This window comes from Papaver somniferum, chromosome 7 (genome assembly GCF_003573695.1).
Source record: "Papaver somniferum cultivar HN1 chromosome 7, ASM357369v1, whole genome shotgun sequence".
NCBI lineage: Eukaryota > Viridiplantae > Streptophyta > Magnoliopsida > Ranunculales > Papaveraceae > Papaver > Papaver somniferum.
Genome location: NC_039364.1, coordinates 246807198 through 246820695, shown reverse-complemented (window position 1 = coordinate 246820695; position 13498 = coordinate 246807198). Strand labels below are relative to the sequence as shown.

The window sequence follows — 13498 nt, the reverse complement described above, 5'->3', positions numbered from 1 at the left end:
TGTGAATTCTTTGACAACAATTGTTTGAGTTGTATGTCACTTAATTTGACAACAATGGTTAGAGTTGTATGTCATATTATTGCCAACTTCTGCTTTAGTTGTATGTCACTTCTTTGACAACTTTGATTTGAATTGTATGTCACTTCTTTGACAACTATGGAAAGAGTTGCATGTCACTTACTTTGACAACTCTAATTATGAGTTGTGTTACATATTCGATTTGAAAAAAAAAAAAGTTGAGAATTTAAATACAAAATTAAATCTGTAATACTTAAATAACCATGAAACAAGATCAGATTTCCAATTATAATCACTATTGTTTGTTACTACAGAAGATCAGTTTTACAGAACTTCAACACTGAAAAAAATAATCTAATAACACTTCTGGTTCAGTAAAACCCCTCTAGCTATTCTCTCTCACCTTCAAAAATCATCTCTTAACCCTTGGAATCTTACTGTGGGTGTTGCAAGACGAAAAAAATAAGCGCAAGAGGATGAAGCGCAAAAAACACAGTTAAGCAATGAGCTTATATACCTCGAATGGATTGTTTTCATACTCTGCCTCGAGTGCTCACATAAGACATAAACCCTTTGATATCTGCCACAAAAACAGATAAAAGATAAAACGACGCAAATATTAATAATCACAAACTGTACATCATAACAAGACATGAAAAAAAATGATCACCTGGGGCAACTAAGTTAAACAATGAGCCGATCATCTTAATAATTGAATTTCTTGTGGCAGTCGTACTTGACTGCAGTCCAGTGTCTTTACAGAAATCAATCAAGTCCTGCAAAAATAATTCATACTCATGAGAGGAGGTATTGTGTGTATCTATGAAGTGTTATGAGAGCATATTCAGCTTTACCTCAAACACATTGTCGCAGCCATTGTGACCACCGGCATCTGCAATTTCCCTACAACTTCATCTCTGCATCTCCACTACAATCCATTCATTCATACAGTTCCAATTTCATGTCAACTCAAGCTCAGCTAACAAGCCTAACCTGCAATCATCACGAGCTCCCAGTATCAACATCAGACCCCTTGCAATCTCCATCAACCTCACTGCAACGCACCTGCAGTTTCATTGCAACCAAACAAAAGCATCAACTGACTTGTAATAATAAAAGAGAAGTAAAAATAAATAAATTTCAAACCAATTCTTCTTCTTATTTCTCCCCTGACTAACACATTGCAAATAAATTAAAAAGGCAATAACAAAACACTATTATGTAAATAAAAGAATGCACTTTTATATATCCCATTAATCCACTATATGAAACAAGTACTTAACGGTATCGCCACTAAATGTATAAGCTATAAAGCAATGGTTTGTACACTATGTATCAGCAGTAGCATGAAACACAAGATTATAAAAACCCACATCCAGTAATCAAGAAACTATTCGTGCATAGTCAGGTGTTGGCAGGAGTACTTGCTTTAAAGTCAACAGTACCCAAGTCCATGTGGTAAACATTTTGATGCACACCCTTTGAAAATCATTGAAAACAAATGAAAGTTTCGACTTGAAACAAATGTACATTTACTATCCATAGAATCATGTTAGGATCAACTGTAAGTAACCAAACTAAAATCCAAACAATCCATGACCCGACCAAATACTAGCTAACCAACACCACGGCTTTCAAAGATCAATCCAATAGAAATGTAGTGCCTTACCTCATTTTATCCAATACGATGGCCATACATACATGGAAACTAGAACACCACCGAGCACTACTACAGAAAATACACCATCTGAGGCTAAAGGCACTACTACAGTCGTGCATAGTTATTAATTCAATCTTTAACAATGTAATTTGTACCCATTTGCAATAGACCTTAGACCAAAGTGGTTGGGATAACAATAAATCCCAATCACTTGTCCCCAACAATGCTAATCTAACTGAGAGATTTCAACATTATCAATTTAACATCAAAACCATATGAAACATCAAAATCAACCACACATTTTACTAACAACAAAATCACAGATAAAATTGAAGCCCCAAACACTTGTTAATAACAATAAATCCATCCAATGATAAAGATCCAGAAGCTCAACTACGAAGGTCCCGAATTAACAACTAAATCCACAACTGATTGATCTGACTCAGAATCTCTTCTCTTTGAGCAGCTTCTTCTTTACTTTCGTATAATCCAGAATCAACCAAAAACTTCACAAAAATAATCAAACAAACAAAATTAAAAACACAACAAACAAAACAAAACAAATCCGAAATCCCCACAAGCTCATACCTTCTCCAATTCTAAGCTTCTCTGCAAATCAGATTCAGTCGGACCAGCAATTGAAATTGGATTTGTAACACCAAGCTTCTTCTTCACCATTGACATAGACGGTGATGAACCGCCACTCTCACCCTCCAACACCCCCATTTCACGAACCCTTAAATATTTTTTTAAAAAAAATTTAATCTTCAAACACACACGCAAAATAAATTTATGAATCGATGAAATCAAACTGGAATTCGTTGTTCTTGAGAGAACTAAGGTTTGACAAGGCAGCTGAAGGTGGATTTGATATTGATAATGAGTTTGCTGGATGGAATTGATGGGTGTTTGAGCCAGAGATTCCAATCAATTTGGGGATTTCTAAACCCAGATCCGGAATGGGTTTGTCTGAGAGATACAGCAGCGAAGGAAACAGATTTATAGGGGTTTTAGTGTGTTGGTCGTATGGGCAGTTACCCAGATTTCAGTGAAGATGATAACGACCAAGTTAGGGTTCAAATCAGTGAAGAGTTTGGTTGTGTTCTTTCAGCTCTTGCAATTCATTCGAACCAATTTCATCTCGATCTGATTTCTTCATCAACAGAAAGACTGGTCTCTCTAGCAATTTCCATCGTCTTTTCTTCGTCTCTTGCATCTCAAAATAACCAGACCCACAGTAGCAGATTAATCTTCATCTTCTCGATTTCTCTGAGTTATGGAGCCGCCATGGCTTCTTTTCTTTCTTCTCTGAATTTGAGATTTGGTTTCGTTTCTTCAGATGTAGGATTTCTGATTTGCTTCATACTGAAACTGATTCCTTTGTTAAATCACTGGTTAAACAAATCTTGAGTGAGGGTTTTTTTTTCTAAGGGAGGCGCAGCTTGAGTTAGGGTTTTTCTTTCTGAGGAAGGGGAAGATGAGAGAGAGAGAAAAGTGAGTGAATGAAGATAAGTGAGAGAAAAAAAAAATCATTTCATCTAAAAGAATTTGAACGGATAAGATGGGGTCATACGGATTATGAAAATATTTGGACGGTATAGATTTAAGTTAAGAGTGTCATACGGATCAAGGCAAGTGTGTTTTCTTTGTGCTTTCTCTTTATGTTAATAGGAACTCATGTTTTTGGTATAATTATCAACCTTCGACATGAAAAAAATCCAAAAAAAATATTAATAAATTTATGACATTGTTATCGACATTCTGATATAAAAAAATCTAAAAAATGTATAAGAATGAATCGGGAAATGAAAAATGAATTCGATAATTGGTATGTTTCTTTGTGCTTTCTCTTTGTGTTTTTGTGCTTTCTCTTTTGTGCTTCCACTTTGAATTTCGACTAGTCGCATAGGTCATGAAGTAATTTTACAAGTCATACAGGTCATGAAGTATCTTTAGTTCACAGTGGTAAACTCAGGTTATAAGATTACTAGAGATGGACCACGAAATTCAGGATGGTTCTGACTTCAAACTTAGCTGGACACATCATCAAAATCGATAAATATGAAGCTCAGTGTTGATTCGAACTTCAAATGTGGTATAACAACATACAAACTATGAGCCAAGAATCTCCGGGAGGGTTCTGACTTCAAACTTAGCATGATACATCATCCAAATCGATAAATATGAAGCTCAATGTTGATTCGAACTTCATATGTGGTATAATGACATACAGACTGTGAACCAAGAAGCTTCGGGAGGGTTCTGACGTCAAACTTAGCAGGAGACATCATTGAAATCGATAAATATGAAGCTTAGTGCCGATTCTAACTTCAAATGTGGTATAACCCCATACAAACTATGAACCGAGAAGCTCCTGGAAGGTTCTAACTTCAAACTGAGCATGATACATCACCGGAATCGATAAATATGAAGCTCAGTGTCAATTCGAACTTCAAATGTGGTATAAAGTCATACAATTTATGAACCAATAAGCTCTTGGAGGGTTCCGACTTCAAACTGAGCATCATACATCATCGTAATGGATAAATATGAAGCTTAGTGTCGATTCGAACTTCTAATGTGGTATAACGCCATACAAACTATGAACCAAGAAGCTCTTAGAGGGTTCTAACTTCAAACTGAGGATGATACATCACCGGAATCGATAAATATGAAGCTCAGTGTCAATTCGAACTTCAAATGTGGTTTAAATCCATACAAACTATGAACCAAGAAGCTCTTGGAGGGTTCTAGCTTCAAACTGAGGATGATACATCACCGGAATCAATAAATATGAAGCTCAGTGTCAATTCGAATTTCAAATGTGGTATAAAGCCATACAAACTATGAACCAAGAAGCTTTTGGAGGGTACTCTGACTTCAAACTGAGCATGATAAATCATCGGAATGGATAAATATGAAGCTTAGTGTCAATTCGAACTTCAAATGTGGCATAACGCCATACAAACTATGAACCAAGAAGCTTGGAGGGTTTTACTTCAAAATGAGCATGATACATCACTGAAATCGATAAATATGAAGCTCAGTGTCGATTCGAACTTCAAATGTGATATAAAGTCATACAAACTATGAACCAAGAAGCTCTTAGAGGGTTCTGACTTCAAACTTCATAAGAACGATGAATACATTCATTTATAGGTAAGATTCCTTTGGAATATTCCCTAAAACCTTAAACAAACCATATTATGGCATATTGTACACATACCCTGGCTCCGAGATCGAAACCTGGTCGTGTGTGGACTACTCTAAGTCGGAAACTTCATAAGAACGATGAATACATCCATTTACAGGTAAGATTCCTTCGGAATATTCCCTGAAACCTTAAACAAACCATATTCTGGCATATTCTACGCATACCCTGGCTCCGAGATCGAAACCTGGCCGTGAGTGGACTACTCTAAGTCGGAAACTTCGTAAGAACGATGAATACATCCATTTACAGGCAAGATCCCTTCGGAATATTCCCTAAAACCTTAAACAAACCATATTCTGGCATATTGTACGCATACCCTGGCTCCGAGATCGAAACCTGGTCGTGAGCGGACTACTTTAAGTCGGAAACTTCGTAAGAACGATGAATACATCCATTTACAAGTAAGATTCCTTCGGAATATTCCCTGAAACCTTAAACAAACCATATTATGGCATATTGTACGCATACCCTGGCTCCGAGATCGAAACCTGGTCGTGTGTGGACTACTCTAAGTCGAAAACTTCATAAGAACGATGAATACATCCATTTACAGGTAAGATTCCTTCGGAATATTCCCTGAAACCTTAAACAAACCATATTCTGGCATATTGTACGCATACCCTGGCTCCGAGATCGAAACCTGGCCGTGAGTGGACTACTCTAAGTCGGAAACTTGATAAGAACGATGAATACATCCATTTACAGGTAAGATTCCTTCGGAATATTCCCTGAAACCTTAAACAAACCATATTCTGGCATATTGTACGCATACCCTGGCTCCGAGATCGATACATTGCCGTGAATGGACTACTCTAAGTCGGAAACTTCGTAAGAACGACGAATACATCCATTTACAGGTAAGATTCATTCGGAATATTCCTTGAAACCTTAAACAAACCCTATTCTGGCATATTGTATGGATACCCTGGCTCTGAGATCGAAACTTGGCCGTGAGTGGACTACTATAAGTCGGAAACTTGGTAAGAACGATGAATCCATCTATTTAAAGGCGGAGATGATGTGTCATTTCTAGCTTTAAACAAACCCTCTTTTGGATATTTCTACCCAATCTCAAAAGGCATGGATTTATAGAATTTAGTGGGGGTGTTAGAGAACATAGTTTTTAGCAAAAGTGAGAAAAATTTAGCATAAGTGAGAAAAATTTAGCAGAACCGGATACCATAATAATTTTTAGCAGAAGTGAGAAAAATTTAGCAGAAGTGGAAAATCTTTTAGCAGAAGTGAATAAAATTTAGTAAAAGTGAGAAAAAATTAGCAGAAGTGTTTATAACTCTACGACAACTCTTAAAGGGGGTTGTAGAATGTCTGTTTATCTTTTTGTTCTTATCTTTTGAATCTCCCATCATAACCATCAATTTACAGCATAATCGTTCATTTATTCTTTTTCTTTAACATTTTTTTTCCTTATCACTTTTTTATAAAAATAAATGTAAAATATAACCAGACATGTAAAAGTGGAAGGGTGGTTGGTATCCCAGTCTAAGACAAAGGAGGTTCAGGTTGGATTCACCTTAGCCTCATTTTTTTTTTCAAAGTCAATTTTTCATTTTACAACCCTTGTACAGGTTGTGAATATTGATCAGAAAAAAAAGCACAAATATACCAATATTGAGAAGCTGGAAGGATGGTTGCTGACTTGTACTAACACACAATAAGCTTGGGTTCGAATCTCTCAAAGAATATTTTTTAATTTTTTTTTTTATCTACAACAACCCTTATGCGTGTTGTTATATAGTTATTCACTACCTTTAAGATATGAGTTGTAAAATCTAAAGGTGGTGACTTCTCTCTGCAACCCTTTTCACACAAAAAGTTGTGGTTTTTAAATCTCGTCACTACTCTTTGGACCTCTTTGGTCCTAAGAGTTGGACGGTTTTTACTTTGACAACTTTTTCATTGGAAAAAGTTGTAAAACATGCTATCTTTTACGACTTTAAAATTACGAGTTGTCAATCTACAGTTGTAGATTACTATTTTTCCCGTAGTGATTGCAAAATCTAAACTCTGCTACTTTGGTAGTTGTTGGATAGATAAATCTAAACCCAACAAAGGAGTTTGTCTAACTCATATCACTGAGATTGAATAGAGTCGTTAACGAACAGATTTGTTGTTCCTATACTGTTTGGAATACGAATCAAAGGAATTGTTCCAGTGCGTGTACTTATTGAATGTCGGAAGCGCAGGGATACTGAAGAAACTAGGTGAACTATAAGTTTAGTTGCTTGGTCTCAACTATACGAAGTTGGTTTGATTTTGTATAGCGGCTTAATTATGAGAGTATCCAATTCTGGACTAGGTCCTGGAGTTTTTCTGCATTTGCGATTTCCTCGTTAACAAAATCTTGCTGTGTCATTTACTTTTATTTTCCGCAATTATAATTGTTGTTATTATAATTTAAAGTAAATTACACAAACGTTAACTCCGTATTACTTGATAGTGATCCTATAGAGTTTGGTTATGTCTGAACCTATTATCAAGTAATCACACTTTAATTGTTGTATTGTCTCGATCTCGTATCCATAGACGATGACACAAAGTGTGAATATCGATTCGTTTTATTGTCTCGACTCAGTCCATAGACAATCACTTTCAGTAAGAGGACTTACATGTGAAAAAGTTTAAGATTGTGGTATATTTGGGTACCCTCGTTTTTTCACTCCACTAATTGAAATGTCGGTATCGAGGGTTACTAATTTTCATTGGATTAAATTTTGAAAAGCTTGTTTACCCCTAGGATTCTACACTTCTACACTTCTTATGGAAATGTGTCTAAGGTTGTTTACTTGTTAAAGGAAGATTTGCTAGACATATAGCTGATACTAATCCTAATTGTTCCTTTTATGATAGGGAAACTGAAAATTTACAACATATGTTAATTGGCTGTGATAATACTAAAGCTATTTGGCATGCTATGAACATTAATATGATAATACTAAAGTTATTTGGCATGCTATGAACATTAATATTGCAGGTTTGTGCTCATGCATGAAACTTAATGTTTGGATTGCTAGCTGGTTTGCAGCTAGTAGTATCTCTACAGAAGCTAATAGTGATATGGTGGAAATAACAACTTTTACATTATGGAATATCTGGAAGCTGCATTGTACGCTGTTGTGTCTGATAATGCTCAAGTGAACATGTGTAATTGTAGTCAATCTGACTAAACTGAGTAGACAAGATTGGGTTACTAGTAATAGTAACCAGTTGATTAGAAATCATCAAGGATCTATAGCTAGGGTGCATACACCTTGGAAAAGGCCTCCTGAAACTTTTACAAAAGTTAAGATACTAAGCTTATGGGAACATGACTAATTCTTGTTGATGATGCAGGGAATTGGAGAGCAGCATGTTGCATTTCGGAAATAGCTCAAGATGCAGCGAGACACAAGCTTCGTTTGAAGGAATCAAATGGGCAGTTGCAAATCAAGTCATCAATCTTCGGCTGGAAGAAGACTGTGTTAATGTGGTGAATGATATTAATGGCAAACAAAGTTCAGTAAAATGGACAACAAATAGTATAATTTATTACTATTTAAAAAAATTTAGGCAGTTTAATAAATGAAAATGTTGTTATGTTCCGAGAAAAACTAATGAGGTGGCAAATCTTTTAGCCAAAGATACTAGGCTAGGTAAGAATTCTATATTTAGGTTGGAGAATTTACAAGAATGGTTATCTTCACTAATTTCTGGAGAAAGACGATGTAGTTCAGTATATATTCAATGGAAATTTTCATTTTTATTAAAAAAAAATAAAAAAAAATAAAGCCTAGGGCTTGTTTGGTCAACACCTTAAAAAAATCGTCTGACTCTCATATTGGGCCGTACATTAGTTTTCAGGGATGAAAAAACGAATGCCCAAATTATTTTTTGACTCAAAAAGGGCGAATGAAACAAAATGAGAAAACAAAGCTAAATTCTTAGAGTTTCCAAAGAAAAATTCAAAATACAATTATCTCACTAGGCCAAGCACTATGGTGCATGGCATCCCTTCCCTATCCCTCAAATGTAGGGAAGGGATATGGGTCACAAGGCATCCTCCCTATGGTGCCCTTTCATCCCTTCCCTACACTGTAGGGAAACTAAGTTTCTATATGAATAGTGCCAAATGGAAACTCAGTTTCCGCATATTTTTTTTTTCCAAATTTTATTTTTACGGGTTTAGATAAATATTTATTATGCGTAAAACAAATTTGAAGAGAAAAAAATGGAGATATAATTGGAAATAAAGAGTTTTAGTGGAAATAAAAGAGTTAAAAGTGAAAACCAAGAGTAAAAAAAAAATCTCAAACAGTATCCATATTAAATCATACGGATACTCAGTTTCCATAAAAGGACTTTTTCTACAGAAACCGAGTTTCCGTAAAAGGATTTTCCGTGTAATTTGCCTTCCCTACAAGGCGGATCAAATCTGAGGGATAGGGTAGGGAAATGGGAGCGGATCAAATCTGGGGATAGGGTAGGGAAATGGGGCACCACAGTGCTTGGCCTTACAGCATCACAGTTATACGAAATTGTATTAAAAGAGTAACCCTGAACGCACCAATTGTAGATGAAAGATATCAATTCAATACCAATTTCCACGCACCCGTTGCAGATGAGAACCTACGCACTATTTATGATCAAGTGTTAAACTTTAGCATCCCAACTGGCTGTACTCTAAGAGGAAATATCGTCAGGCCTAGATCAACTGCGGGCACAATGAGTGTACCACTTGCATGTTGAAAACAAAATACTCTTGCACTCAATAAAGGGAGGTGCCCTGCTCCAGATAACTAAAGAAAGTTGCCTTCACACATTAGAATAGATAAATTGAATTAAAAGCCCAAAACAAGAAAGTCAAGCGACTGCAAACATGGCAGAGAAAAGTGTCAACAAAATATGCGAGTCAGATTACTTCTTCATCTTCATACATGTCACTTGTAAGTACCAAGCTAATCGGCAACTCACATTTGTAACACATTCCAAAGGAAGAAAAGGAAGACACGTTACAATGGTTTTAAATGAAGGGATAAACAACTTGCTCAGTTCTCCACCTAATTTTCCCCTAGTCCCACAATACTACCTCATCATCTGTCAAAGGCAAAGCTCCACGTTCATCAAGTACAGATCTCTAACCTAGCTATCTCCGTATTAGCTGTATATATAAATATATATTCTGAGTACCACCCATTTTAATGAAGAAATGACCACTTCTTCAAGGCCCTCGACTCTTACGGAAACAGAAGCAATTCTGCTGCTGATCAGGAGGGATCATACCTCCACCTTTTGACGTGTCAATGGCCTCCAACAAGGAAACCACCTCATCCATCTCTGGTCGTTTATCAGGATTTGCATCCCAACATCTCTTCATTACATTTGCAATCGAACTTGGACAACATCGTGGTATCTCCGGCCTCAAATTCTACAGTATTAGTTCATTTGGATGAGTGTTAGCCACTTGATAGTGAAATACAGAGTATATTTGAGATGACTTTAGGACATAATATTGTTACCTGGCGGACAACAGCTGATGTCACTTCCGAGAAACTGAGATCAGGATATGGCATGTCACAACAATATATCTCCCACAAGCAGATACCGAAACTATAGACATCGCATTTCCTGTTATAAGGGTTTCCATTAAGGACCTGTGATTGCCCAGTAACCCAAGTGAGCAAAAGCTAATTTCTATAACAAGGACAAAAACTTCAAAAAGAAGATGAACTCTCATGAAGTACCGTAGTAAAATTTCATTATGAGCTGGACAGCTTACCTCAGGAGCCATGTAGCCTAAGGTCCCGGTCTCGCCAGTCATATCATTCGGGTTTTGAGCTTCAACACGAGCAACCCCAAAGTCAGCAATTTTTACTGTGCGGGTCTTGTCCAAAAGCATGTTTTCTGTTTTCACATCTCTGTGAACAACCTTCTGGGAGTGGAGATAACTCAACCTAGAAAGCGAATGAAGACTTGCTAATTAACAAACAATTCACAGGTCAAAGACTGTTCTTGCCCAAAAGAATAGTATTTGAGAAATTAACTGATTTAAAAAGAACAATGCAAGATTAAAAAAAGACTAAAAATAGTATGGAATGAGTTCAACCCTCTTGCAAGATCCAGTGCCAGTTGGACGACAACTTTGAAAGCCAATTTTCTTCTTCGATTCTTTATAAGGTAAGTCTTAAGCGCACCCCCGGCAAGATATTCAACAACCACACAACAGATATTACTTGGCATGCCAATTTGACCACTATCTGTCTGTATGTTCAGTTCTCCGTGGCCCATCATAGCCCCTATAAACTGTAAAAGGGGGTTCAACATATGTTAGGATCAGTATCTGGACGAGAAGACCCCCAAGTTTTTAGAAACTCATTCAAAGATGTGCAAGTGCTGTAAACCAACAATCGGTTGAATAAAGTGCTCGTCGTTTGCACCTTAACTTTCTAATATCCGAAATTGTCCGAGTTGAACAAGTTATCCAGGGATAGCAAAAGTGTAAGCAAAAAGTTTAATGGCGCCGTGTCACCCAGTTGGGCGAAACAACATCGGATAGCTCGAAAAGCTAGAATTACTAATGGTTCTGAGCTGAAGGAAAAGGCTTTACAACATGATAAAATATACAGATGAATGCTAATTCAAACCGAGTTTATGGATGTACATAAAGAACCCCTAGTAAGTAGAAGACGAACATGCCGATCAAAAAAAAAGTAGAAGATGAAAAAAAAAATTAGAAGATGAACATGCTACCTTAGTCACATTAGGGTGATCGAGTTTATGCCAGACAGCTACTTCTTGTGAAAATGCTGCCCTAAGTGATGTAATTTCAGCTTCTGTTCTATGGCCTTCTTCTCCCCAATCAAGCAGTTTAACTGAAGGCGAGAAAAAAGAAAAAAGACGTCAACAATTGGCGAAGTTGAAACTACATCTAAGCTTTTTTAATCATGCATTAGCTCCAGTGCAGTCTAGTTTGGAAACAAAAGTACAAATAATCTATTGTCCAAAAACAATCAATTACAACTGCTATGCTACCAATACTATCTTAATCAATTGAATATTAATTGGACAAATAAAAAAAGGGGTAAAAAGTAAAAGATCGCCCAAGATAATATGGATAAAAAGGAAAAGGAAAAGGGATAGATAGTTGAGATCACATGAAAGTTCAAGAAGAAGAAAAAAATGTCAAATCACTGATATCACGGAAAGTAAAATCTACTTGTATTATCAACCAGTATACCCGTGAATCACAGGTTATATCAAGTTTGAATAACAAGGCCAGCCTAAGTAAGAAGAAAAAAGGCATTAATAAAACAATATTCAGTAAGAAAATGATGCTCGATTAACCCCATTTCAAAACTGAGAATGGTAAAAACTATTAAATGATATAAAATCATGTAACTTTTCAAATCTAATTCTTTTTTTTTTACCAGCAGATTACAGTTCATAAAATGAAGAACTAACTACATTCATGGGACACAATTTACCCATGGAGCAAAGGGAAAACCCTGAATCACTACTTCAGAAATCATGTATCATACAACTTCATAACCCCACAATTCAAAGGAACCCCCACAGAACAAATTATGATGCAAAGCATATGAATATCATAAATATATCAAGATAAATTATTATTTTTGATTTTTTGGGGAGTGTAGTCAATGGAGTTTTGTAGTGTTACCTGCAACATCTTGGCCATCATAAACACCTCTATGGACAGTACCAAAAGTACCTCTAGCAATAACAGTTTTAATAAGTAGTTTTGAAGGATCAATTTCCCATTCTTCTTTAGCAGTCACCCTTTCATTGAAACTGCTATTTCTTCTCTGCCCTCCTCCTCCTAATCCTAATCCTCCTATTGATCCTACTCCTTGATCATCTCTTCTATTTTCCATAGTTCTTACTCTGTTTAAATGTCTCTCCAATTGTTCATCTAAACTCTTTAGATCAATTTGATCTGCTCTTACAAATCCATCTCCTCCCCCTGATTCCTTCATTTTTCTAACTTCTTCTTCAATGTCTCTTTCTCTACTAATTTCAACTCAAAAACTAATACCACTGTTCACTGTTGGTATCACTGGTTTCTTTCCCCTGTTTCTTTCTGTATTTCTTCTTCTTCTTCTTCTTCTTCTTGTTTCTGCGTCTCTAACTTCTATGTAAGCACATGGATTGCCTGAACACGACGTCTGTTCTCTGACCCACTTCTCTCTATACAAAGCAAGCGGAGAGAGAAAGGTTTTGATGAGTAATGAGGTTCACGGTCAATGTACCTCTTTCTTTCTTTCTCTCTCTTTCTCACTCTGTCCTTCTTAACTTCCGTTGAAATTGGAAACATGTGGGAACTTCTAAAAAGCGTTTTCTTTTTTCTTAGACTAGAATTAGATTCGTATTTAAGATTTCTTCCCACCTGCAAATAAGTCTAACCCTACTATACAGGCTACTACTATTCATCAATTGTATTATTATTATTATGATCAAACAATGAGCCCCTAGTTTACAACGAAATTGCAATGTAGAAGTGTGTATCAATAGCCGCGATTTGAGGGACTGATGTGTCGGATCCAGAATCTAGAGTTCAAGCCTGATGCTTTTTGCGTGGCAGGATCTTGGTGAAT

General features: G+C 36.3%; 1 protein-coding gene and 1 long non-coding RNA gene across 2 annotated transcripts; both read right to left on the bottom strand.

Moving 5' to 3' along the window:
• Positions 1–271: 271 nt before the first annotated feature.
• On the bottom strand, positions 272–3171 carry LOC113300063. Its single transcript, XR_003335391.1, has 4 exons — positions 2267–3171; positions 873–2184; positions 689–794; positions 272–598 (listed from the first exon to the last, which is right to left on the bottom strand). It is a non-coding gene; the product is annotated as an uncharacterized LOC113300063 (long non-coding RNA).
• Positions 3172–9695: 6524 nt separating this feature from the next.
• On the bottom strand, positions 9696–13181 carry LOC113300062 (serine/threonine-protein kinase STY13-like). The gene is made up of 6 exons (XM_026549213.1): positions 12565–13181; positions 11637–11758; positions 10993–11189; positions 10666–10840; positions 10406–10540; positions 9696–10314 (listed from the first exon to the last, which is right to left on the bottom strand). The coding sequence occupies exons 1-6, from the start codon at positions 12878–12880 to the stop codon at positions 10108–10110; spliced, it is 1152 nt and encodes a 383-aa protein (XP_026404998.1). The 5' UTR covers positions 12881–13181; the 3' UTR covers positions 9696–10107.
• Between the last annotated feature and the right edge of the window lie 317 nt (positions 13182–13498).